The 26,031-nt window shown below is 34.7% G+C and overlaps 1 protein-coding gene and 1 non-coding gene across 5 annotated transcripts in view; one reads left to right on the top strand and one right to left on the bottom strand.

Moving 5' to 3' along the window:
• Positions 1–2,515: 2,515 nt before the first annotated feature.
• Trnai-aau (transfer RNA isoleucine (anticodon AAU)) lies at positions 2,516–2,589 on the bottom strand. Its single transcript has one exon. It is a non-coding gene; the product is annotated as a tRNA-Ile (tRNA).
• Positions 2,590–2,605: 16 nt separating this feature from the next.
• Positions 2,606–26,031, top strand: part of LOC105334388 (ubiquinone biosynthesis protein COQ9, mitochondrial) — a 59,891-nt gene continuing 36,465 nt past the window's right edge. The window contains exons 1-9 of one of the 4 annotated variants that reach the window (XM_066071844.1): positions 2,607–2,765; positions 6,466–6,634; positions 6,971–7,122; positions 7,674–7,821; positions 8,060–8,144; positions 8,702–8,806; positions 9,197–9,352; positions 9,958–10,011; positions 10,734–11,012. In XM_066071844.1, the coding sequence (XP_065927916.1) occupies positions 2,708–2,765; positions 6,466–6,634; positions 6,971–7,122; positions 7,674–7,821; positions 8,060–8,144; positions 8,702–8,806; positions 9,197–9,352; positions 9,958–10,011; positions 10,734–10,766 (960 nt within the window). In that variant the 5' untranslated portion in view covers positions 2,607–2,707 and the 3' untranslated portion in view covers positions 10,767–11,012. Of the gene's footprint in view, positions 2,766–3,801; positions 5,968–6,465; positions 6,635–6,970; positions 7,123–7,673; positions 7,822–8,059; positions 8,145–8,701; positions 8,807–9,196; positions 9,353–9,957; positions 10,012–10,733; positions 11,013–26,031 lie in introns of those variants that run through there. The other 3 variants (XM_066071845.1, XM_066071846.1, XM_011437834.4) reach the window with 3 other exon arrangements.

A 26,031-nucleotide genomic window follows, 5' to 3' on the forward strand; every position in this document is an offset into this window, starting at 1 on the left:
TATGAGTTTGTCACATTCAAATGAGGCACAAAACATAAACCACAATTAACGCAATTAAAAGAGAAAACAGTGTAATGAATTAACTTTGTCGACCCTTTGTATCGTATTATTAGGACATTTTGACTTCCGGTCTTAAAGAATCTTTTTATGTCTTTATTATATACGGGCTTTTCGACATTCGGCTTTTCTACTTTTGGTCGAAAATACCTATTGTTTTTTTTCTGTTAGATTATCATTATTCTTGACTATATGGTGTCCCGATAGAGCCATTTGTAAAAGTGTAACAGTCGTGAAAGACAGCGCACTAGAGCGAAGGGACATTGCGCTAGCACAAAGTGACAACGCGCTAGCATGTTTCTAACAACGCGCCGACGCAACATATAGGAACAACACGCTAGTGCGCAGTGACAACACACTAGCGCAAAGTCACAAGGCACCAGCCTGTTTTTATTAAAGCGCTAGCGCGACGTTATAAGAATGATGCGCTAACACACTGTGACAACATGGTAGCGCAATATTAAAATGACAACGCACAAGTTTGCACATTTATTACAAGTATTACAAATATATTGGGTTGATCAATCTCATAGAAGGCTCGGCTTCGCCTCGCCATCTATGAGATTGATCAACCCAATATATTTCCGTAGTGAGTCAGTAACTAACCTAATAAGTAATATTATTATAACACGACTTTTCGCTATTAAAACTTTACACAACACGACTTTGCGATAACACACAACTCGCTGTGGCGCGTACATATAGAATATCACACTGTTGTTTTGATCTCGGCCCTGGTATCAGGCAGTTACCGAGCGGTTGGTATCGGCCCAAGCCCGAAGGGCGCGGGCCGATACCATCCGAGGGCTAATACCAGGGACAATGTCAAAACAACAATGTGATGTTGTTTATTTCATATATCTAAAATCAAAGACTTTTATTCAAATTCAAATTTCAAATAAGGAATATAATTTATCATGAAGAAGCTATAGATTAAGTTTCGGATTTACAAAACTTGTTCCTTTTTTTTCCCTGTTTATATGTGTTAAGAACTGAAGGAGTTGTCGGACTTTGTTGACAAACCAACATCGTTCGAAACACATGTGCCTGAGTCCCAGGGGTCTATATATACACCAACGTCCACTTTCAAGGGGTAGGTGGTGATTTCAAAATCTTCCTTTTTTTAAACTTCATAAATTGTCCTTTTTCGGATAGTTTTTGTATTGCGGCTTTAAAAGATCCTGCATGATCTGTTAAAGTAACTCCTTAATGGTTAAAATCTGTCACAATTTCAATTAACCTATCGCCATATATCGTGTCTGTAAATTTTCATTACGTCTGCAACTGCTAAATACTAGAGTATTTTCGATTTCTCATTCATTTTCAAATTTTATTTTCTTCAATAGATATAGAAGTTATTAAGTTTTGTTGGATGTCATCAGAAGATTCTGCTAATAATACAGTGTCATCTGTGATCTGCGTACAAAATGGCAAATAGTTTTAAAAAACACATTCAGCTTTGTTTCAAACAGTTCAGATATAGTGGGTAAGCTTTGAACATGAGATGAATTTATAAAATCGTGTATAAATCATTTAAGTATATGGGGGGAAAAAGCTGAAAATTTTTCAACTTGTCTAACACTATTTTTTAAATTGAAAAAAAGGTGAAAATTCGTTATTATAAACAATTTTTGATTTAATTTGACTGTACATATTCAAAATTAATGATGTCATACATTTCTCCTCTTATATTGTAATATAATAACTGAGATAATATCTCAGATCTGAATCCGTTGTTTGTGAAGTTGTTTTTCCTCAGGGTATAATTTTGCATAATTCGTATATAATTATAATATAACTAAAGCCTGTGTTTGATAATACAGGATTTTAAAAGGAGGATGCATGTGTGTTCTGTTGCCAGAGTCACATTGAAACAAATTCATTCAATCAAAGAAGTGTGATACTTTCTAACATCGTGATGAAAAGAAAGGCATGTTTAATATATCGTAATAAATCGTGTACACTGTGTACGTGCAAAATATCTTGCTATTTTATTGCAAACAAAACATAAGCTGGTGTTCATGTCTCTAACATCAGTATTTACTGTAAACAACCCCGAAAGTCGAAAACAAAGTTATTACCCATCTTCGCTAGCCAAGGGTTTTCGGTCTACTCTGCTCCCCACCATTTATAAGGGGCAGAGTGGACCGAAAACCCTTGGCTAGCGAAGATGGTTATTACCAATAACATAATTTTAAAAATATCCCCACAGCTAGGGACTCGATCGGCTGTCGGGTAGTGCCGTTTTTTTTAAATTCTTTGTTACAGAAGACAATGCATGTTAAAAAAAGTATTCAATGTACATTATACAAAAAGGTTAGCAAGATTGAAACGTGCAAATGGCCGTAAAAATTGATCGATTTAATACAATACACAAAAACATAGATGTAATGTTTTCGTGTATACTTGAGTTACGTTCAACGTTGTGTAAAAATAGAATGGTTATGGGAAAAATAATTGGCCAGTGTGGGGGTCGAACCCACGACATTCGCGTTATTAGCACGACGCTCTAACCGACTGAGCTAACCGGCCGTTGTGGAAGTGGAAAACTTATTTGTATATATAGTCTATGTAAAGATTAGAGTTGTTCCAAATGAGCGTTCCATGCACATATTGATGGTAAACTTCCGAGACAACTCGAAATCAAATAATGGCAGCGCCCTGCATAAACAGATTCGCTTTGATTTTTCGTTCTATTTCAAGAACAGGTAACAATTTTTAAATATATCGATTTCTTATTTTAAAAAAAAACCACCTTTCATATAGGCCCAATAAATAGATCTCTATTGCATTTATATTTCGATGTATATTTGTTGATTTGCATTGAGCGTTATGTAATAGGTACATCTCGAATTTCCTCATCATACATACCCGGTATTCAAATCTGTCGTAATGTCTCAATTGTAAAGCAGAAGAAATTCATTAGTTTATATTTAATTTCCTCTGTTTTTCAACACCGAAGAGTTTTTGATTAATCATTCAGTTTCTTTGACAATAAACCTCATAAATGAAATAATGGTTGAACATTACATCATTGAACCATTTTAACACGACCGTGGACTTTTGATAGGATGTTACTATCCCTTTATTGCGTCAAAACAAGTTAAAAAGACGCTTGTTTCAAGTGAAATAAGATTGATCATTCTAGTTCAAAAGCCAGATATAGCTTGTTGATTTCACGAAGTCATGGCTGATCAAGTGGACAGCAATGAAATAGAAAATGACAATGTTAATTCCGACAATATTTCTCTTAAAAGGAGTACTATAGCATGTTATCATTTATGAATTTGCCCACAAGATTAAGAATTTCCTTGTCTTTCATTTTGAGTAACTAAAAACGTTTTTGTTCATTATCTAAAGCTGAAAATTCTGGATAACTGAAATATTTCTACATGTACATCACGTTTCTGTTTGACGCATCTAACCAAAGTGCAAGCTCGTGTTAAACGGTTCTGATATAATACTTTTATGATGTGTTATACAACTACCTGGTATAAAGAAATTAGAAATCATTGTTTCCTTACAATCTGAATAAGAAGAGTTAAAACATGAGAAAATAGTTTGCTGGTATGAATTTTTTCAAAACAAATTTACAGGACTGGAAAAAAAAACTAGTTACTATGTTGACTCTTTCATGCAAACTTTTTTTCACTCTTGATGTTTAAACTTAACAATCTTATAGCTAAATCCTTGATTGTGTCAAATCAGTAAATCACATCCAGCAAACTGTTTTCTCTTTTCCAGGTAGCATTTAAAACAAAGACAACCCCTCTCAGTTATTCTCACAATCATCACTTCATTAACATCATGGATCACTTAATGGACGTGGAGGTTATGGAGAAGGCTGCCGATGCAGAGACTGCCCTGAAACAGGTCAAAGAGTGCATAAAGTTCAAGGACAGCAAGGGACTGAAAACAGTGATTTTGGAGCACAAACTAAAGGACCAGTCTGTGTTCTGGGAAATCGCGTCGGAACTTACCGCGAACCTGACAGAAGAAAATTTAGAACAGCATGAATATTTCTTTGAGACTTGCCAGAGGTGCATGAACTATGTCATTGCAAATGGGAATCCTAAAGAGCTGCTGTTGGCAGTTTTGGAGCAGGCTGATTCCTTTAAAGATGACCAGAAGTTTAAGTGTATATTAGAAAACGTGCAGAAGATTTTGTTGAAGTTGCCAAACAAACGACATCATTCATTGGATGTCACGTTGGAGACCCTCTCAGCTCATATTGAGGCCATTCCACAGGCTAAGGACCACAATCTCGATCATGAGGAGAGAAAATTGCTAGAAATGGACCCTTCGGTAATGCGGGCAACCGATGTTGTTTTGTGCTACCTGGAATTCCTTAGTCCTTTTGTGGAAGAAGTATCTATGAGAAATCCAAAAGTAACTTTCTCTAAGTCTACTCCACAAGTTCAACTCCTGGTCAAGTACTTGATGAAGCTTCTGTCTCATCCATTGTATCATCTAGATATGACCTTCAAACCAAAGGAGCAAGAAGAAAAAGAGAAATCTTACAGTAGAGTATGTGCAGAAAGACTGATTGATCAACTTGCACAGCTGTGTCCAAACTTCTTTGCTTTGATTGAAGATGAAACCAAGAAAAGGAGCATGCGGGCCAAACTCGAGGAAAGTGAAGCCAGAGAAGATGAAGAAAATGAAGAACTAGAGGAGGATGAGGGGGATGATAAAGTGAAAGACTGGAAAGAAGATAAGCTAATTCCTGAGAAGAGCCTTGCTTGCTTGTCATATCTAGTCCTGGCAGAGGGCCTTGGTCTTGATCAAATGCCTGCTGTCTACAACCATAAGTTCATGCTTAGATTTCATCTTCCTTTCATCAAGTCATTCTTGGAGGATCAACACTCCATTGTGAAACTGAAAGGAGTTCTCCTGTTGGAGAAACTCATGTTTGTCATACCACCCATGTCTTTTACGCATTACGAACTGGATAATGATTTCTACAAGGACATTCTCAATCTACTCATTTCCACCATGACGCATTGCCAGAACAAAGACATTCGCAAATCATGTGTTCCGATATATTCAAATTTCTTTGGCATGTTTAGTCTTCAAGGCCGACATCGTCTGTACGAAACTGTGTTCAACACTTGCAAACACTCAGGAGTTGTGGGCCACACCTTGAGTTTGTATAAAGAACAAGTCGATTCCCTACTGAAGAAAGGAGAAGGTCCAGACAATATCTTCCTCGGGAAAAATCTCATTCGAGTATTCAAACTGGTGTCCGTCATACCAGACGGAGTCACAACTGATTTGTTGGAAAATTCAGACAGGATTCTTTCAGTGTTGAACTTTGTCCGATATTTAGTCCTCAGAGATAAACCTGCTGAAAATCGAACCGGGTTTTGGGAGCTCTATCCAAATCTGGACAAAGAGTTCTTCGAACCTCTCCGACAAGCCGTAATTCTGTCTAAAGGTCACTACAATTTGGATCTAGAAGATGTGAGGAAAGGGAATCCTCTACCCACAGAGAACACAGAGTTCAGTGTGAATGTGGGGGGAGAGAAACTGGGGCCTGTATCCAGGGAACAGCAGATTCAGGTCATTGAGTCCGCACTCAACACGTTCGACATGATGGACAGTATACTCAGTCGAACCATCGAGTTGGCAGATGCTCAGAAGAGAAGTGTGAAAGCCAATTAAGCTGATAGTTAATGAACTCCTTGATATTGGATACAATTAAACATAGCTTAATTAACTTTGAATTTATGGTATTGCAATATTGACATATACAAACATGATTAAAAAATTTTAATTGTTGTGTGAAAATGTACATGTAATAAAGCAAAAAGTTTACTTTTTTTATCAAACAATGCTTATAAACACAGAACAACTACTGTACATGCAGATATCTAACTTCAATCCAATAAAAAAAATGCTTGTCTTGTCTTCTTTGTTTTCAGTGTCTTTTGTTACATCCACATGAATTCGCTGTAAAATTACATGTACATGTATGTTCTTGTTCCCTATCTGTGATGTGTGTTTGCCACCACTGGTGGTAACAGATTTTTAAAACTCTGATTTTTTTCTCTTTCAAGTATCGGTATACAGCGGTATGTTTTATCTAATCATGGCTAAATGATGATAAAAAAGAACACATTATTGAGTTATACTTCTCCAATGCTTTTAGGACAGAAATATGTTTTCTTTAACTCCTCTCATGTCACAACTAGCATCAAAGATTCACCACAATAACTGATCAAGAATTGTTTTTTTTTCGTATACCGTGTGTAGGTAAAAAAAAAAACCCCACAGTAGCAACATGTTTTTCTCTGTTAAGTTGAACAGAAATGTTGCTGTAATAAATTTGATTTATGTTAGTAACTGTACATGTACCAGTAATGTTGTATATAAACTTGCGTATTACTCTATTATAATTATTTATAGCTCTGAGCAGATGTAACAGAAATGGTGGACGTTTCATGAGCACAAGTACTGGGGACAGAAATCCACCCCAGGACACCTCTAGTGGGCCCGGGGGGTCAGCATCCTCACAGACCAGTAATGGAGGGTATAACACCCAGAGGACGGGCCAAGGAGCTCAATACACCGATGAGTAAGTGACAGCTCTCTTATGATCTATTTATGAATGAATGTGAATGATATTTTTATAGTGGGCAGTCTGAATGCTTTTTCTCTGTGGAGGTGTCTACTGGTAAATTTTAAGTAAATACAGTGTAACAAGAAGATAATTCATATAACAATTATTTTGTTGTTATTTAGGACCTGGAATATTATTTGAATTAATGGAGATAATGATTTTTTTTCCATTTCTCATATGTGGTCGGAATAAGTACTTGCTAGTATTTAGTTTTCACAAACAAGTGGGAGAATATATTTTTATGTCTGTTTAATATGTATTGTATTATTTTTTTAATATGAATATTTTCAGGTTAGATAACTCTGAGGACCTTGTCAATGAGGTTGAGGAAGAGGAGATGCCTGAGGAGACAGAGGAGGAATACCAAACCAAGCAGGCTGTCCTCAAGGCTTCCCTTCCTTTTGTCCATCAATATGGCTGGACAAAGAAAGCAATAGTTGCTGGTTTGTTGTTTGCAATAAATTCATGGTTACGCAATACATGTACATGAAGTATGAAAGTTTTATAAAAGAATATATATACATTTCAAAGGGTGGTTATATTAAGGTGGAATAGCACATCATCACAAAATGGCTGACCTCTGATTGAAACAGCATTTCGTTTTATTAAAAGGATTTTATCGATAGAAACATAAAACTTACTCCATAGCCGAGTGGATAAATGTCGGCTTTTGATCAGTACATCACGAGTTTGAATCCCGCAAGGACTTTTGTTGTTACTTACTGAATTGAATTATTTTTGTTTCCATTTTTTTTTATCCACAAACTGCAAATTTTTTGCTTATTTGACATATACGGGTATACGGTTTAATTATCATTATATCTTTCAAAATCAAATAATTTACTATTAATTGGAGTGACTTTTTCCAGTTATGTTATTCCACCTTAAATGATAATCATACTCTAGTAATTGTTTATGTGATAATTTTTACCTTGAAATATGATCCAATGTTTTTAGAGAGTGCATTGTTAATAGATGTATTAATCTGTTCCAGGTGCTGAGTCTCTAGGAATGCCATCTATGGTCCACGGAATGTTCCCCAGGGGTGGGGCAGAATTGGTGTTCTATTTTTATGAAGAGAGTAATAAGGAACTGGAATCTTTTTTGAAACAGAAAGTCAAAGAATTGAAAGAAAAAGATGAGTAAGTTTGTATTTGTTTAAACAGGGAGAAAAAAATTTGTCAATGATTTGATTTGTATAGATAAAATTTGATAATATGAAATTGATATATTATAATACCTGATGTTATGAAAAGAATTACTCTGTCAGTTAAAAAAAAACATGCCCTCTCACGTACAAGTGCTGATATCAGCACCATATATATAGAATTTAGAGTGATATTTTGTATGATTTTGTTCTATTGTAATTTTTTATTACAGAAAAATCAAGACAGGTCCATTTATACATGACGCCATAGAAACCCGCCTTAGAATGATCATACCATACATTGATAAATGGCCACAGGTAAATTACAGGCATTCCATTGACAAATGATAAGAGCTAAAATCAGGAGTACATGTATATATGTACCTTATAATCAATATCAGAAAAAAAGCACTTCAGTCCAAAGCATGATGTCATGTTTATGATGTTTATAACTTTTGTTATTTATGATTACTCTTCTTATTTCTGTACTTGACAAAAAAGAACCAAATTATTAGGAATTCATTATATGTGTTGGGACAGTATACAGTTTAAAAAAGTGTAAATTGCAGTGTATATATTTCTATTTTAAATTCTGTAGCTATCAAATTCATTCCTGTGATAATGCTATATTTTTTTTGGGTGAATTTAAAAGGAAATAATGAATTTAACCATAGATGTACAGTAAAGTGGTGTTTATCACCTGCATGTATAAATCATGCAAAATACCTCATGACCATCAAATTCTAAAGCACGGCCCCATTTGTATGTATTTCAGATCAGTCAATTTAAATGAATGGCATAAATAAATATCCTTTCAACCAATATGTTGGCTTATATGTAATTTGAGTTTTCATGCATATACAAACATTTTACAGGCCATGGCGATACAGACGTTGCCCCAGAATGCAGTACAATCCTGGACAAACTTGAGTCGAGTCGTGGATGATATCTGGTTCTATGCTGGGGATAAATCCAGTGATGTAAGTTATTGGGGGGGGGGATCAAAAAACTTTGTGTCTCTAACCTAGACAAGGGACTTTGACTTTTTTAAGAAAATAAATAAGTTGTAAATAGCTCAATATTGGTTTTATCACTAATGTCAGATTTCTGCCGAAATAGTCGACTATTTAACAGAAAAATGTTGATTAAATAAAAACAATGTTGGTACAGTGAAGAATTGAAGGGTGAACAATTTATATTGACTTTTGTTTTATCTTTAGAGAGGGTTAATTAATGTAATTCGCATAGGCATTTCATGTTGTTCTATTCAGCTAAATGTAATATGACATAATCAAATATAACAAAAACTTAAAATACATGCTTATATCCATATTATGTAGTTATTTACTATCAATATAATTGATTGACAGTTTAATTGGTACACCAAGAGAGGGTCGCTGGCCGCCGTCTATAAGAGCACAGAGATCTACCTGATCCAGGACCGGTCCGAGGATTACACAGACACCTGGAACTTCCTGGAGAACCGGCTGGAGGATGTGGTCAGTGCCGGGCACCTAGCCAGAAATGTAAGGAGCATAAAATTTGTGTTCCTGGGAATTCTAAAACTATTTTTTGTGAAGCATTACTTCGCAACTAGAAGTACACACTTTCATTAAACAATAATAACCAATAATTTTATCATCTACTACCTATAGGTTCATGTACAGTTACAGTCAGGTTAGCTAATTCGATGAAGCTCCCTCCACCCCTCCCATTTTTTAATTTATTTTTTTGGGGGGGGGGGGGGGTGGGGGTACTACTTCTGCTGTAAAAGTCAAATTAAAAAAAAAGAGAGAGAGGGCCACATTGTTGTAGGTAGAATTAGGATTATGAAGATTTATTTTGTTCTGGACATAGGTTTGGCATTTGCCATTAGAAAACACTGGTATATAACTTCAGTGCAGGGAATTGTTAAGTTCATGACATCTCCTTGTAATGTCCTTTTTTGCTTATACATGTACAATATGCAATGAAAATGTATCTTACAAAGCATTAGATGTACGTGTATGTTTCTCCAGGTGAATTTCTTTATTTGTCAATTAATTACATGTACCCTTAGAGTTAATTTATGTGTTTGATAGGCTTGTATCCAAGTATATGTGTTTCTGAAGAAATTGGTAATCTGTTTCAGCTTCAAGAAACCAATACAGTTCTATCAGAAGGTGCTAAAGGATTTTGTGTAATGGTGAGTCAAGTTCCTACAATTCTACAACCAACTGAGCCTAACACAGGTGACAAGTGAAGCACCCCCATTTCATTAAATTATTTCATGCACTACTAGTACATGTATGTGTTTACCATGTTAATGCACAAGGCCCATAGTAAATACAGAATGGTAACAGTTTATGTATTTTGCCATCCAAACATATAAAATGGATAGTTCAGTGTACACATTGCTAGAAGATTTGTCTGGTGTTCTCTGAAAATTGGAAATAGTCCCAAAGGGCCATTGATTGTGATAGAGATTTGTTGATACAGAATTGAACTTGAATGGACTTTAATTTGTAATGATTTTGAGAGAGAGAGAGAGAGAGAGAGAGAGAGAGAGAGAGATATGTTTTCATAATAGACTATAGATATAAATTGAAAGTACTGACAAACAACAAACTAATAAATGACATGTTATAGTACCATACCATACAAAAAAAAAAAAACCCTGAAACCCCCCCCCCCAAAAAAAAATCACTTGTGTATTCAAAGTGTAAGGTTTCTCTCAGATTCACAGCTGTTGGACCAAATTGATTTCAAACCACCATATTTTCATTTCATATTATTTAAAAAAAGCATTGTGTAGGTTATGAGTATACACTTCCTCTTACTGTTAAAATATAGAATATGATGTCAGATTTTCTTGGAGCATGCAAATTCTTATCTAATATTGATTTGATGTTTTTTTCTTCTTTCTAGACTAGAAATTTACTGGGAATGAATAACAGATAACAGATGTAGAAGGAAATATCTGGACATCTATAAAGAATATTTTCATTACTTGTCGTCAAATTGTTAATTCTTGTTTTTTACAACAAACTGTATACAGCTTATGATAGAATTGTACTTGAAAGCTGTCTTTGTGCATACCATTGTTTATATTTATTTAAATTTGTAATAATAATGAGTAAATTTTCTTATGTGCATGATAAAAAGTTGTTGATTGTATGCTTAATAAATTCTCATCACCCCCAAGAAAAAAAAAATGTTATCATGGATGATAAGTTTTTTTCAGTTTCCTACATACATATACGTACGTATACTTAAGAAATTAATGGCAATTTATAAAGTTCGGGCTTCTCAGTAGATTTGATCACGTGCCAACCAACTTCATATCCCGGTGAACTTTTTATCATTGCTGTTTATTACTTATATTTACGTTTGAAAAATACAAATCGTTCAGAACTGTTTAAAAAAATTATCGAGATTTTATGTTTACAATAAGACAAGCGATAAGCGCTTGCTATGATCATTGTGACGTCACGAAAAAGTTCATACAGAATTGAACGTTTTCGCTATTCTGTAGGTTCATATAAGGAAACATTGATATGTACATGTAGGTAACATTTTTGAGTTATAAACGTCTTATTTCAAAACGGGGGGGACTGCACAGAGTGTAATTAGATTAAATCTGATCTTAGTCCATAGAAACAAGTTATGAATAGATGTATTTGCATAGATTTCAATGTAGATGTAGATTTCGAAAAAGCGTTTGATAACGTATGGCGAAAAGCATTGTGGTTTAAATTATTATCCCATAATATTTGTGGCAAAATGTTTAATATTATTATCAATATGTTCAGTCATATATTAAGTCAAGAATTGTTTATAATAATGAAACCTCTACTTTTTTTCATTGTGAAAACGGAGTGAGGCAAGGTGAAAATATGTCAGCCTTCCTATTCTCTATGTACTTAATGATTTACATGACTTTTTAAATGAGTCTGTTGTGCAAGGTTTACCAACTATTACTGACATGTTAGAAATATAAGTTAGATATTTTTTTCAAATTATTTGCTATATTATATGCAGACGACACTGTACTGTTAGCTGAATCTCCCGAGGAATTGCAAAGAGAGATATATTGCTTTCATACTTAATGCATAAAATGGAACCTGAAAATGAATATCGATAAATCTAAAATAATAATATTATGCAAAGGTAGGCAGAAAGAAAACGTGCAGATAAAATATAACGATAAATTTATTGAAGTTGTTACCATGATTTTAACTACTTGGGAATAGTATTTAGCAGAACAGGATCTTTTAAAATTGCAATACAGAAATTAGCCGAAAAAGCTACAAAAGCATTATATGAAGTGTTAAAAAGGGGGAGATTTCATAACCTATTAGTACAGTGTCAACTAGATTTATTTGACAAAATTGTCCAACTTATACTGTTATATGGATGTGAAGCCTGGGGCTTTTCAAATATTGCAATTATAGAAAGAATTCATCTCAAATTTTGTAAACTTCTACTCCATTTAAAACAATCAACTCCAGATTTCATGATATACGAGGGTTGTTCGGAAATTATTGAGACAAATCAATTATTTTCTTTTCTAAGTGACGAATTTTGGTGAAAATTAGCATAGACACTGAAGAAACACCAACAAATAATAAAACAAAGTAATATTTAAAGAATATTTAATATTTTGTTTACGATAGTAGATAAACAAGTCGGTGGTCGGGGTACCCGGCGCAGCCATGAACTCGGAGATTAAACAACTTAAACATCTACGCGGCTATGTTAAGGCTGTCCGAAGCTAAATATATATCGAAAAATGATACTATTTTAATTATCGAAAAATGCTTTAACCGAGTGAGTTTCTTTAAACTTTTATTACATAAGTTAACAGTGGCATCCAACACTATATTTGATGTATTTTTGTGACGTCATATATTTTTCTTAAGCACGTGACGGGTGTATTCTAACACGGTAAATAATCTATAAAAATCGCATCGGCACAAGTGAATAATGACATTAAATCACAAATATTTTTATTAAAAATCCTTCGATAAGTAATGTATTTTGCAGTTCTTGCTGGGGGTTCATATAGATATTTCGTTTGTTTGAAATATTGTCAAAACATTTCGCACCGCCATCGAAATTAGGCACATTTTTACCTTTTAGGCTCGATTTACACAAATTCGGGTCAATCGGTAGGTTTCCCCCAGCAAGATTCACAGTGGTACTTATTTTCTCTACCGATTTCATGTAAAATATACTAAGATTGTTTTTATCTTTTACTTGTGCCAAGCCGTTTTTTATATACACATACATATCACCATTCATTAGATTACACGTAGCAGGGGGAGTCTCAAAACCATTAGTTTATGAATAGTTATTTACCTATTACGAAGCTTTAAAACTGTTTATTTTTTATACTCCATATCGGTGATATTGAATTTAGTATCACTAGTATTTACAACAGTGTCTATGTAAAGGAATGAAGCAGTTTTATTTAAGAAATAATGTATCATTTTTGGATGTCTATCGGGATATAGATACGGGTTGGTCACGTGATCAAATCCCATAAAGCCCGAAGGGCTTTATGGAAGATTTGATCACGTACCAACCCGTATCTATATCCCGATAGACATCCAAAAATGATACCTTATTTCTTATATTTACATTTGTTGCAAATTATGACACTAACAATGCTCCATACTTTCTCTTTTGTGATGACCTAGAAAGCCGCTTCGATTAAAATGACGTAACAAAAAATAGTGCAACAATAATGCAAGCATTTGATTATTGTGATAAATGGATATGACACTTCTTTTGAGGAGACAACACTTTTTTATCATTAAAAAGGGAAACAGAAAAGAAAATTCACTTGTACAATTGAAAAAAACGATTAAAGCTTGGCGGAATAGTACCACCTGTGTTGAAGTCGCAGAGCGGTCAGAAATTTAAAAACAAGCGATTGAAAGTTGAGTTAGAGTATACTTAGACATTTTCAGGGGGAAATCTATTGAGAATCAGATTCAAGAGCATAATGATTTCCTCCGACATTATAGCGGAAAGGGATTTTAACTTCGATGATCTTTTTACGGAACAAATCGGACAGATAACACAAGGAGTTAAATTTGACCGTGATCCGTGAATATATACTACACAAGAAAGGTCTGTGATATTGCGTTTGCAATTTTGACCGAGGCTTGTAATAAAATCAGAAATGAATTTTAACTGAGTTAACTCGTTTGGCAAATTACGATTGTAATTTTCAAGAACGTCTCGTTACGATGTCGAACCATAAACATTCTGTTTACATGCCTAACGTTATCTAACATGAATCATTTATCCCCACAATTAATGTTATATTTTATATGAGAATGAATGAATAAAACTTCGTATAACAAAATACAAATACGTTTATTTTTTATGCCTAAATTATGTTTTCATTACGATATCTAATAGGTGTGTTTCAGCACAAGTCGATTAGTTTGTGTACATAGAAAAAGTAGTGACCTATATTATTCATGCGCTACTTTGACCTCTTGACCCATAATGATGTTATGCAGAAATAACAGCGGATTGCTCAAACAGTGTTATATAAGGGAAAACATTTGCAAGTGTAAATATTATGCAATGAATATCACTTATTACGTTACAAAACATTCCCTAAAAACGATCGAAAGGAATGCAGATCGTGACGTCAAAGTTAACTATGACGTCATATCTTATGAAGTACAGACAAGTGACTTTCTACATATCGCTGTGAAATTAAAGCCGCGTACTTTAAAAGTGTCCGTAGAATTACACTTAATGAACAAAGAAATCAAATTAAATATGTTCATTTTGCTATTCTTTGCGACAAACTGTTGATTAAGTTTCACTGGTGTTCGAGTTGAAATACGGATATGGTACACATATATTTACCAAACAATAAAAATCTGACAACGACTTTACATTGAATTTTGACGTCAAGGCGGCGCAACGAAAACCATTAAACTGGTGGAAATCTCAGAAGAAGACCTTTTAAAGCCACGCAATTGCGTAAAAAATCTATACGATGACAAGATTAGGGATAGAACTTCAGTTCATCATATTTTTTTTCACTGATTGTTTAACTAGAATTAGGCCAAAGGGATTAATTAACAACTTTTGACACACTAACTGTTGTCAACAGTTCTAAAATATGTAAAAAATTTCTGCAGGAGACATTCACAGTAATTACACTTTCGGGTAAAAATAACTCGATTTTCTCTCTAAAAAAAACAAGAATGAGAGAAAATGTAAATGATGACATCTTGAAATTAAAACAAAAGATGAGAAATAAAGAATAATTCTTATTTCAGTTCGTTTGTAAGGTGTTTAAAACATGGGAGCAATAAGAAGCGTTAAAATGACGTCGAGAAAAGTTTGCGGTTGCGCCGGGTTACAGGACGAAGGCACGTTGGTCAGCTTTCTAGGAATGATCTATTAATGCCATGAACAAGAAACTTTTCACATTGATAAACTCTATCCTGATTTACGTTTTGGTAAAATTTCAAGAGTTTATCTTTTTTACTAAAAGAATAAGAGAAAATGTCTCAATAATTTCCGAACAACCCTCGTATGGTGAACTTGGTCGATACCCACTTGAAATTCAAATTAAAACACGCATTATTTCTTATTGGTCAAGAATACTTACCGGAAAAGATACAAAAATTGCAAAATTAATATATGATCTAGGAATTTGTATGAATCACGAAATTGGGAGGAAATTCCCTTGGTATGAAAACATCAAACATATTCTAAATAACTGCGGTTTATCTAATATATGGATTAATCAAACTATACATAACTCACAATGGCTAAAGGCAAAAATAAAACTTACTTTGATAGACCAATTCAAACAAAATTGGCAATCTATTCTACAATCATCCCCAAAAGCTCTAAATTATAGAATTTATAAGGAAGAGTTAAAATTTGAACATTATTTTGATACATTATCAAAAAAAGATGCAATTACTTTTTGTAGATTTCGAACATGTAATCACCATCTACCCATTGAAAGTGGACGTTGGGCAAATATTCCTAGACATGAAAGATTCTGTGCTCATTGCAATAAGTGCGAAATAGGAGATGAATTTTACTGCATACTTAGCTGTAACTCGTTGCAGCTAGAACGCAATCAATGCTTATCAAATATAAATATAAAAATAAAAAATGCTATTAGTTTTAAATTTATAATGGCAAGTACAAAACACTGTTCTTTTAGGAAATTATGTGTTTTTATTAGAAAAATAAATAAAAAATGCTCCCCAGGTTAGAACCCCCATACTTCACATTTGTAATAACGAGTCAGTTGTATATGGGTTTTTTTTCTCTCTCTCTCTCTCTCTCTCTCTCTCTCTCTCTCTCTCTCAACATCAACAATATGACACTACAATAAGTGTACAAGTGACACCATAACACCATAATAAAAACAATATTGTATAATACATTATATAAGTATCTCACTGATAGTATCAAACTATGATAATGTATAAATAGTATTATATTAAAGGTAACATCTCAAAATATTGTAAGTATATGGTAACTAAGTTATTTGTTTACAGTAAGGCCTAAAAAAAAAAAGATGTGTGTTTAGGGTAACCCGACCTGACCTACAAAAATGCCCCGATCCTACCATTTTTAGATGTCTGTTTTTATCCCATTTTAAATTTTATATTATTTCTATTAAAAAATCCGTTTTTAAATATGGCACAAACAAACATTCTTAGGATTCATGCAGAAAAAAATATGATAAAATAAAAAAAAATCCCTACCTACCTAACCTAATTTTTTCATCAGTGTTACCCTAAACACACATTTTTTTTTTATAGGCCTAAACAATATGGCGTCTGAAACTTCCGGTGACGCACTTCCGCCCAAGCAGTTAAGTGGAAAAAGCGACAATAAATTGTAAAATAAAATAACGTATAGAAAATAGCCCTTTAAATCACCGTTTCTTTATACAACAATATCAAAAACTGTACTATAGAAAAAGACGAATTCTATTTAAACACTCTCGCTAAAGTCACACATCAGTGAACACACAGGTAACTCTACAGTGAACAATGGCCAAGGTTACTTTATAGGACGACTGCGTAAAACTAATAAAAAGGCAAAAATTTACAAATAAACTACACCAAACTAAATAAATACTTACCACGGTCAGCTATCCGTGTCTGCGTCAGATGCTTAACTTGAGAGACTAAAACATGCCACACAGGCTTTCACCATGATACCCCCTTCTAACACTAAGCACGTCTTTATCGCTGGACAGCTCGGCCGGGTATATCCTAGCGCCTATTGCTAAGGTCGGCCAAGCCCGTTGCAAAGAATTATTGGTAAAAAAACAAAATCGGGTGCGTTCGATATGAACAGTTATTGTCACAGTAATTTATCAATTGCAAGGCGATGATCTAAATCTGGGACGTTCCTGTGTAAAAAATTTAATTGATTAGTGTGTAGGATATGCCCTTGAAGCATAACATGGTTGACATCATCTGTAGACCAAGAACAAATGTTAGTTGAAGAAGCATATAGGATAGAAGTGTAGGACATTGAACTACACTGTGATCCAGCAGGTAGATCATTAATAAATGGATGTGCATGTCTCCCATAATGACATGGTGGCCAGCGTCATTAGCAATTTCATTCAAGATGTGCTTGGCTGAACCCTGCAAACAAGATGAAACAGTTAATTGACTTGATCTGCTGTAGTTTTCATGGATTTCAGGTGTTAGACCCTGTGAATAAGAAGAAACATCAGGTGCTGTGTTAACTGTCTGTGCTTGGCAGTTTTCGTGGGTGTCCGGTGTTGGACTCTGTGAAAAGGAAGGAACAACAGGTGCTGTGTCAACTGTCTGTGCTGTATGTAAGGGTGGACTGCTCTCATGGGTCTCAAATCCATCAGCTGAAATGTAAGGCTTTAGCTGTGAACCATGGCGTTTTATTTGTTTGCCTGTGGATGAGATCATTGTAAATATCCTCGATGCATTGATTTTGGTGATGGTGTATGGACCTAACCATTTCTCCTCCTCCTTGTGCCCCTTTTTTGTTCTCCGTTGCAGGTTCTGCAGAATAACTTTATCATGAATCTTGAAGGTGTGTCGAATTATATTATGACGTTTGTTAAAATTGGTCTTCTGCTTTTCTTGGGCTTGTTTGATGTTATCCTCTGCTTCCTTGCAAATTTCGTTTTGACATTCAATACAATAGTGAATGCGATTTTCTGTTATTTCTGAAATGCTAATATCAGTGCAAGGTTCCAGCTGATTTTGAAGCCCCATTCTTGGTGTCCTTAATTCTTTGAAGAAGATTGATGCATAGCCTGTTGAACTTTGAGTGGTCATGTTGATTGCAGAAACTACATTGCCAATATATTTTGGCCATTCATCTTGGTTGTCATGTACCAGTTTCCTCAAGCTCTGTTTCAACGTCTGATTTGTTCTCTCATCAAGGCCATTGGCTTGGGGATGCATGGTATGGGGTGGTAAAAATGTGATTAATTCCATAGGTAGAAGTAAGCCTTTGAATTGTTTGGTTTTTGAATTCAGAGCCATTGTCTGACACCACCACACATGGAGCACCATTTTGCAAGATTATTTTGATTAGGAACTCAGCAATGGTATCTGCGGTTTTGTCTTTAACAGCTACTGCTTCCACCCATTTTGAAAAGTAATCTGTAACAGTCATTACATATTTGTAACCATTTGCAGACTCTTTGTAATTAAAAACATCTATACCAATTTTGTTCCACACATCTGTTGTCACTGGTATGACTTGCAGGGGAGGGGCTGTTGATGGTGCAGCATTTGCGGATCGTTGACATCTATCACATTCTTTCACCTACATCAAGATATTAAGCATTGCTATAACTATTCATTTTTCTGCTAATTTTCTGCATAAAAGATCTGATTTCATCAACATTTAATAGTGTGTTCATTGAAAATTAAGGTGGCGCACCAAAGGTGTACATGTAGTATGTTGCATTTTCTACCCCAAAGTCAATGTCATTGACCAAACAAAAATGCATAGAATGTAAGTGTGTAATAGTGTGTAATATTTATATATTACATGTATACCTTGGTTTTGATGTCCCTCTCTCTCTCTTTTTCTCTCTCTCTGAGTGATAGACATTCATTAGATAGCCCTGACAGATATAGATTAGATACATGTACTAGGGAAAAATTTAAAAACTGTAATTTAATGTTAATCACAGACTGAAACAAGAGGCCCAGGGGCCATATCGCTCACCTGAGCAACAATTGCCTTAATTCTAATCAAATTAGTATTGTAACAATATCAAAATATCTTGACAACTAAGTACAGTAGATCTTGCTAAAAAAAAAATTGAAAATTTGCAAATTTTTATCCACCTCTTTTTTTTGGGTAAATACCAAGCCCCTTTTGTTGTTGTACCTGTAAGAAGATTTTTCTCTATCCTATATACCCCTACCCCCTATTTCGTGGCCCCACTTTTCTCTAGGGAATCATGATTTCATCAAACTTTAATCTGCATAACCTGTGCTTTCACACTAAGTACTGAGTTTTGGAATGAAAACTTTCCCAGAATATTTTTAAAGATTTTCTCTATATATTCCTATTTAAAAATTCAAACCGCCATCACGCCCTGCCCTACCACTAGGGACTGTGATTTTGCAAACTTGAATTTACACTACCCAAGGATGCCTCTACACAAGTTTAAGCTTTTCTGGCCAAATAGTCTTTAAAAAGAAGATTTTTAAAGATTTTCTCTATATATTCCTATGTAAAAATTCATCCCCCATTGTGGCCTCACCCTACCCCTGGACTATTATTTAAACAAACTTGAATCAATATGATCTGGGGATGCTTCCCCTCAAATTTGGGTTTTCCTGGCCTAATAGTTTTGAGAACAAGATTTTTAAAGATTTTCTCTATATATAAAAATTTATCCCCCATTGTGGCCCCGCCATACCCCAGGGACCATGATTTGAACAAACTTGAATCTACATTATCTGAGGATGGTTACACACCAATTTGAGCTTTTCTGGCTCAATAGTTTTTAAAAGAATTGTTTTTAAAGATTTTCTCTATATATTGCTGTATAAAACTTATCCCCCAATTGTGGCCCCACCCTACCCCCAGGGACCATGATTTGACCAAACTTGAATCTACACTACCTGAGGATGCTTCCACTCAAATATGAGCTTTCCTGGCCTAATAGTTTTTGAGAAGAAGATTTTTAAAGATTTTCTCTATATATTCCTATGTAAAACTTGACCCCTCCCCTTGTGGCCCCACCCTACCCCAGGGACTATGATTTGAACAAACTTAAATCTACACTATCTGAGGATGCTTCCATTTTAATTTTGAGCTTTTCTGGCCTAATAGTTTTTGAGAAGAAGATTTTTAAAGATTTTCTCTATATATTCCTATGTAAAACTTGATCCCCCCATTGTGGCCCAACCCTACCCCCGAGGTCTATGATTTGAACAAACTTGAATCTACACTATCTGAGGATGCTTCCATTTTAATTTTGAGCTTTTCTGGCCTAATAGTTTTTGAGAAGAAGAGTTTTAAAGATTTTCTCTTTATATTCCTATGTAAAACTTGACCCCTCCCCTTGTGGCCCCACCCTACCCCGCGGACTATGATTTGAACAAACTTAAATTTACACTATCTGAGGATACTTCCACTCAAATATGAGCTTTCCTGGCCTAATAGTTTTTGAGAAGAAGATTTTTAAAGATTTTCTCTTTATATTCCTATGTAAAACTTGACCCCTCCCCTTGTGGCCCCACCCTACCCCAGGGACTATGATTTGAACAAACTTAAATCTACACTATCTGAGGATGCTTCCACTCAAATTTGAGCTTTTCTGGCCTAATAGTTTTTGAGAAGAAGATTTTTAAAGATTTTCTCTATATATTCCTATGTAAAAATTCATCCCCCAATGTGGCCTCACCCTACCCCTGGACTATTATTTAAACAAACTTGAATCAATATGATCTGGGGATGCTTCCCCTCAAATTTGGGTTTTCCTGGCCTAATAGTTTTGAGAACAAGATTTTTAAAGATTTTCTCTATATATAAAAAATTTATCCCCCATTGTGGCCCCGCCATACCCCAGGGACCATGATTTGAACAAACTTGAATCTACATTATCTGAGGATGGTTACACACCAATTTGAGCTTTTCTGGCCTAATAGTTTTTAAAAGAATTTTTTTTAAAGATTTTCTCTATATATTGCTGTATAAAATTTATCCCCCAATTGTGGCCCCACCCTACCCCCAGGGACCATGATTTGACCAAACTTGAATCTACACTACCTGAGGATGCTTCCACTCAAATATGAGCTTTCCTGGCCTAATATTTTTGAGAAGAAGATTTTTAAAGATTTTCTCTATATATTCCTATGTAAAACTTGACCCCTCCCCTTGTGGCCCCACCCTACCCCAGGGACTATGATTTGAACAAACTTAAATCTACACTATCTGAGGATGCTTCCACTCAAATTTGAGCTTTTCTGGCCTAATAGTTTTTGAGAAGAAGATTTTTTAAGATTTTCTCTATATATTCCTATGTAAAACTTGATCCCCCCCCATTGTGGCCCCATCCTACCCCCGAGGTCTATGATTTGAACAAACTTGAATCTACACTATCTGAGGATGCTTCCATTTTAATTTTGAGCTTTTCTGGCCTAATAGTTTTTGAGAAGAAGATTTTTAAAGATTTTCTCTATATATTCTTATGTAAAACTTGATCCCCCAATTGTGGCCCCACCCTACCCCCAGGGACCATGATTTGACCAAACTTGAATCTACACTATCTGAGGATACTTCCACTCAAATATGAGCTTTCATGGCCTAATAGTTTTTGAGAAAAAGATTTTTAAAGATTTTCTCTTTATATTCCTATGTAAAACTTGACCCCTCCCCTTGTGGCCCCACCCTACCCCAGGGACTATGATTTGAACAAACTTAAATCTACACTATCTGAGGATGCTTCAACTCAAATTTGAGCTTTTCTGGCCTAATAGTTTTTGAGAAGAAGATTTTTAAAGATTTTCTCTATATATTCCTATGTAAAAATTCATCCCCCATTGTGGCCTCACCCTACCCCTGGACTATTATTTAAACAAACTTGAATCAATATGATCTGAGGATGCTTCCACTCAAATTTGGGTTTTCCTGGCCTAATAGTTTTGAGAACAAGATTTTTAAAGATTTTCTCTATATATAAAAATTTATCCCCCATTGTGGCCCCGCCATACCCCAGGGACCATGATTTGAACAAACTTGAATCTACATTATCTGAGGATGGTTACACACCAATTTGAGCTTTTCTGGCCTAATAGTTTTTAAAAGAATTTTTTTTTAAAGATTTTCTCTATATATTGCTGTATAAAATTTATCCCCCAATTGTGGCCCCACCCTACCCCCAGGGACCATGATTTGACCAAACTTGAATCTACACTACCTGAGGATGCTTCCACTCAAATATGAGCTTTCCTGGCCTAATAGTTTTTGAGAAGAAGATTTTTAAAGATTTTCTCTATATATTCCTATGTAAAACTTGACCCCTCCCCTTGTGGCCCCACCCTACCCCAGGGACTATGATTTGAACAAACTTGAATCTACACTATCTGAGGATGCTTCCACTCAAATTTGAGCTTTTCTGGCCTTATAGTTTTTGAGAAGAAGATTTTTTAAGATTTTCTCTATATATTCCTATGTAAAACTTGATCCCCCCCATTGTGGCCCCATCCTACCCCCGAGGTCTATGATTTGAACAAACTTGAATCTACACTATCTGAGGATGCTTCCATTTTAATTTTGAGCTTTTCTGGCCTAATAGTTTTTGAGAAGAAGATTTTTAAAGATTTTCTCTATATATTCCTATGTAAATCTTGATCCCCAAATTGTGGCCCCACCCTACCCCCAGGGACCATGATTTGACCAAACTTGAATCTACACTACCTGAGGATTCTACCATGCACTCAAATATCTCAAGAGCTTCATTTTAACATGCATTTTAAGGTATCTCGCTCATCACATTTTGATTTCATTGCGCACATGATCATTTTATTTACAATGAATATGATTTTATTTTTTTGATTAGCACATATTAAGATTTTTATTTCATAATTATACAACATTCATAATGAAAACCATTAAATTTAATAAACAAGCTAGTTTTCATTTACATTTCTTTTTTAAATATTCCAGTCCGAATTTCCTCTATCAGTTTTCAAATACCTACCTATTTTTGATTCAACAAAAAATTAAATGATGATAACACTAAAACATTTAGAGTGTTAAACTACTTATATTTACCTTATTCTGCTGGCATGAAATTTACATGAGGTCAATGATCCAGATTTTGAGATATGGTATCTTTTATCGTTTTTAAGCATTTTTCAATATTTTTGTACTGTGTGCCATACAACTATCTAAACGAAAAAGTGGGACAAATTATTCAGAATTCCCTCTGTTCTGCTAAAAGTCAAATTTTGTTTGAGTCTATTTCCATAATAGAGTACAAATATCGAATGTTATGTCAATAAATATTCATTTCGATAATAATTTATGTGATTAAAATAAATTTTACTCATGACATTCAACTTAATAACAATCCGAATTTGAGAACTCAAATCCTGAGTAAACAACACCCTTAATTTACAAATGCTTATATTTTACATATTTTCAATACATAACATTGTAAGTGTATGGCCAAATATCCTACCAGATGCAGCTCTTCTGGACAGAGTTTTTAACTTTATTGCATATATTATGATAAAAATGTCTTTTTCTAAATAAGAACATAGAGGGTGTTGCAGTTCCTATGCTTTTTTTTACCTAAAGATAAAATGCAGATAAAATGGATAAAACAAAGATACAGAATTCGATGCTAATCTTTTTTGGCATGTAAGGTTGTAATAAAGCAGAGTAGAATTTTATATGGAAAGTTTGTACTTACTTTTATAAGACCATAAAAATTTTGAAAATGGTTATGAGACAAATGTGGCAGAGAACACGCTTTATAAAAAAGGATCCTCATTGTTGTGACAAACTGCTTCCTTCAAAGAAATCTTAACGTTTAGAGTCCGACAATTCCTTGAAAACTGCCATTTCCGATTTCTGTTTCAAAGAGTCATACTTTCAAAAAATCCAATTTTTGGGAAAAATCATTGATACCATTAAACTCTATTACTTTTAGTTTTTATGTACAATTAAACAAGTCTACAATAGGTCCCGTCAAGAACTCTTAAATAGGGAGCAACCGAAAACACTGATCGTTATACTTCAAATACCCCCGTTCGTATTTGATTTTATAAATTAAACTATATTACTATCAGTTATTATGTACAACCGTTATACTTCAAATACCCCCGTTTGTATTTGATTTTATGAATTAAACTCTATTACTATCAGATATTATGTACAATTGACAAAGAAAACCGGCTTGAATTTGGCACTCCCTAAGCGACACAGCCCTACAATAGGCCCCGTCAGGAACTCTTAAATAGGCACTGATCGTTATACTTCAAATACCCCCGTTCGTATTTGATTTTATGAATTAAACTCTATTACTATCAGATATTATGTACAATTGACAAAGAAAACCGGCTTGAATTTGGCACTCCCTAAGCGACACAGCCCTACAATAGGCCCCGTCAGGAACTCTTAAATAGGGAGCGACCGAAAACACTGATCGTTATACTTCAAATACCCCCGTTCTTATTTGATTTTATGAATTAAACTCTATTACTATCTGACAGTTATTTTGTACAATTGACAAAGAAAACCGGCTTGAATTTGGCACTTCCTAAGCGACACAGCCCCCTTGAACAAGTCTACAATAGGCCCCGTCAGGAACTCTAAAATAGAGAGCGACCGAAAACACTGATCGTTATACTTCAAATACTCTCGTTCTTTTTCAGATATTTTCAAAGAAAATGGAAAAGTCATGGAGTTGGCCCCCCACTTTTTTTGGAGTATGTAAAAAATTGATATGAAAATAAGGAAATGAGGAGTGAAATTGAAGTTATATAGTTCGCCAGCCCCCCCCCCCCCCCCCCCACGGATTAGGATTTTGAAGATTTTGGGAAGCTGAAAACTTTTTTTTCTTTTTTTTGCTTGTCAAGATTTTTTGGATGAGTCTGCCCCCCCCCCCACTTTCAAAAACGATGCTACGTGCCTGATAGCGATCGCGTGCACGACTGATAGTCCTATCCCTGCCTAAATGCGCGCCAGTTGTACTTGAATGACACTCTTCGAAAACCCTAATATAATGATCGGGGTCGCGAACTACTATTAGCTCTTTACCTTTAGCAAGATAATATAGAGTGTCATCCTCACCTAACTTAAATTTTTTGCTACGTCTACGAATCGCGTCCTTTTGGTTTTTCGTGCTATCGGAGGGAAATCGCTTTGATTTCAAGAAATTAAATACTGCGTCGAGCAAGTTTTCGTCGGGTTGAAGGGTCATTTTTGAAATATGAAATAATCAAATAAAACGATTATGAGAGAAAATTTAAAATTGTTTTACGATATCTACCATGTCTACAGAAATTCTAATAATACTTACTGCTTTTAAACTAAAAATTTTCCTTTAACACGTAAAAAATAAAATTGCAAACTCGATATGAACTACTTTCCTTATTACCGACGGTGTCGAAAATTACATCAAAAGAATAGTTATTTAATGATACTGTAAAAGCTCACACACTTCAATGTTTACACCCAATATATTTTCAGGGGTTTCACACCTGCCATTTCCTGTGTATAGGTACCGAATTTTAATTGTTGTAAAAACAAGGGGGTAACACATTGAAGCCGTGAACTTAAACACAGGGGTTCTTCTAGATCGTTTCAAAGTGTCACCATTCTGGACTACACGTGCACCTTGTGTTCTAGGACAATTAAGACTACACGTGCACCTTGTGTTCTAGGACAATTAAGACGCAATCTGCAGATTATCTTATAGGTGTGAATCTCCGGCTTGTAATTGATAGTAAAATATGCACCCATTGATCTCTTGGTGAATGTACATTATATATGCCGGTGTGATTTATTGCATACACCTGGGAAGCGAATGTTCATGGGATACTGGATGTGAATAAAGAACATATATATATATAGGTGTTACAACTGTGGGCCTCTGATCTGGTACCCAAGTTATTGCTGAACAAGTCTACACCTACACAGTTGTTACGGTAAATTGTTATTTTTTAACATTACGGGTTTATAT

This window comes from Magallana gigas, chromosome 9, assembly GCF_963853765.1.
Source record: "Magallana gigas chromosome 9, xbMagGiga1.1, whole genome shotgun sequence".
NCBI lineage: Eukaryota > Metazoa > Mollusca > Bivalvia > Ostreida > Ostreidae > Magallana > Magallana gigas.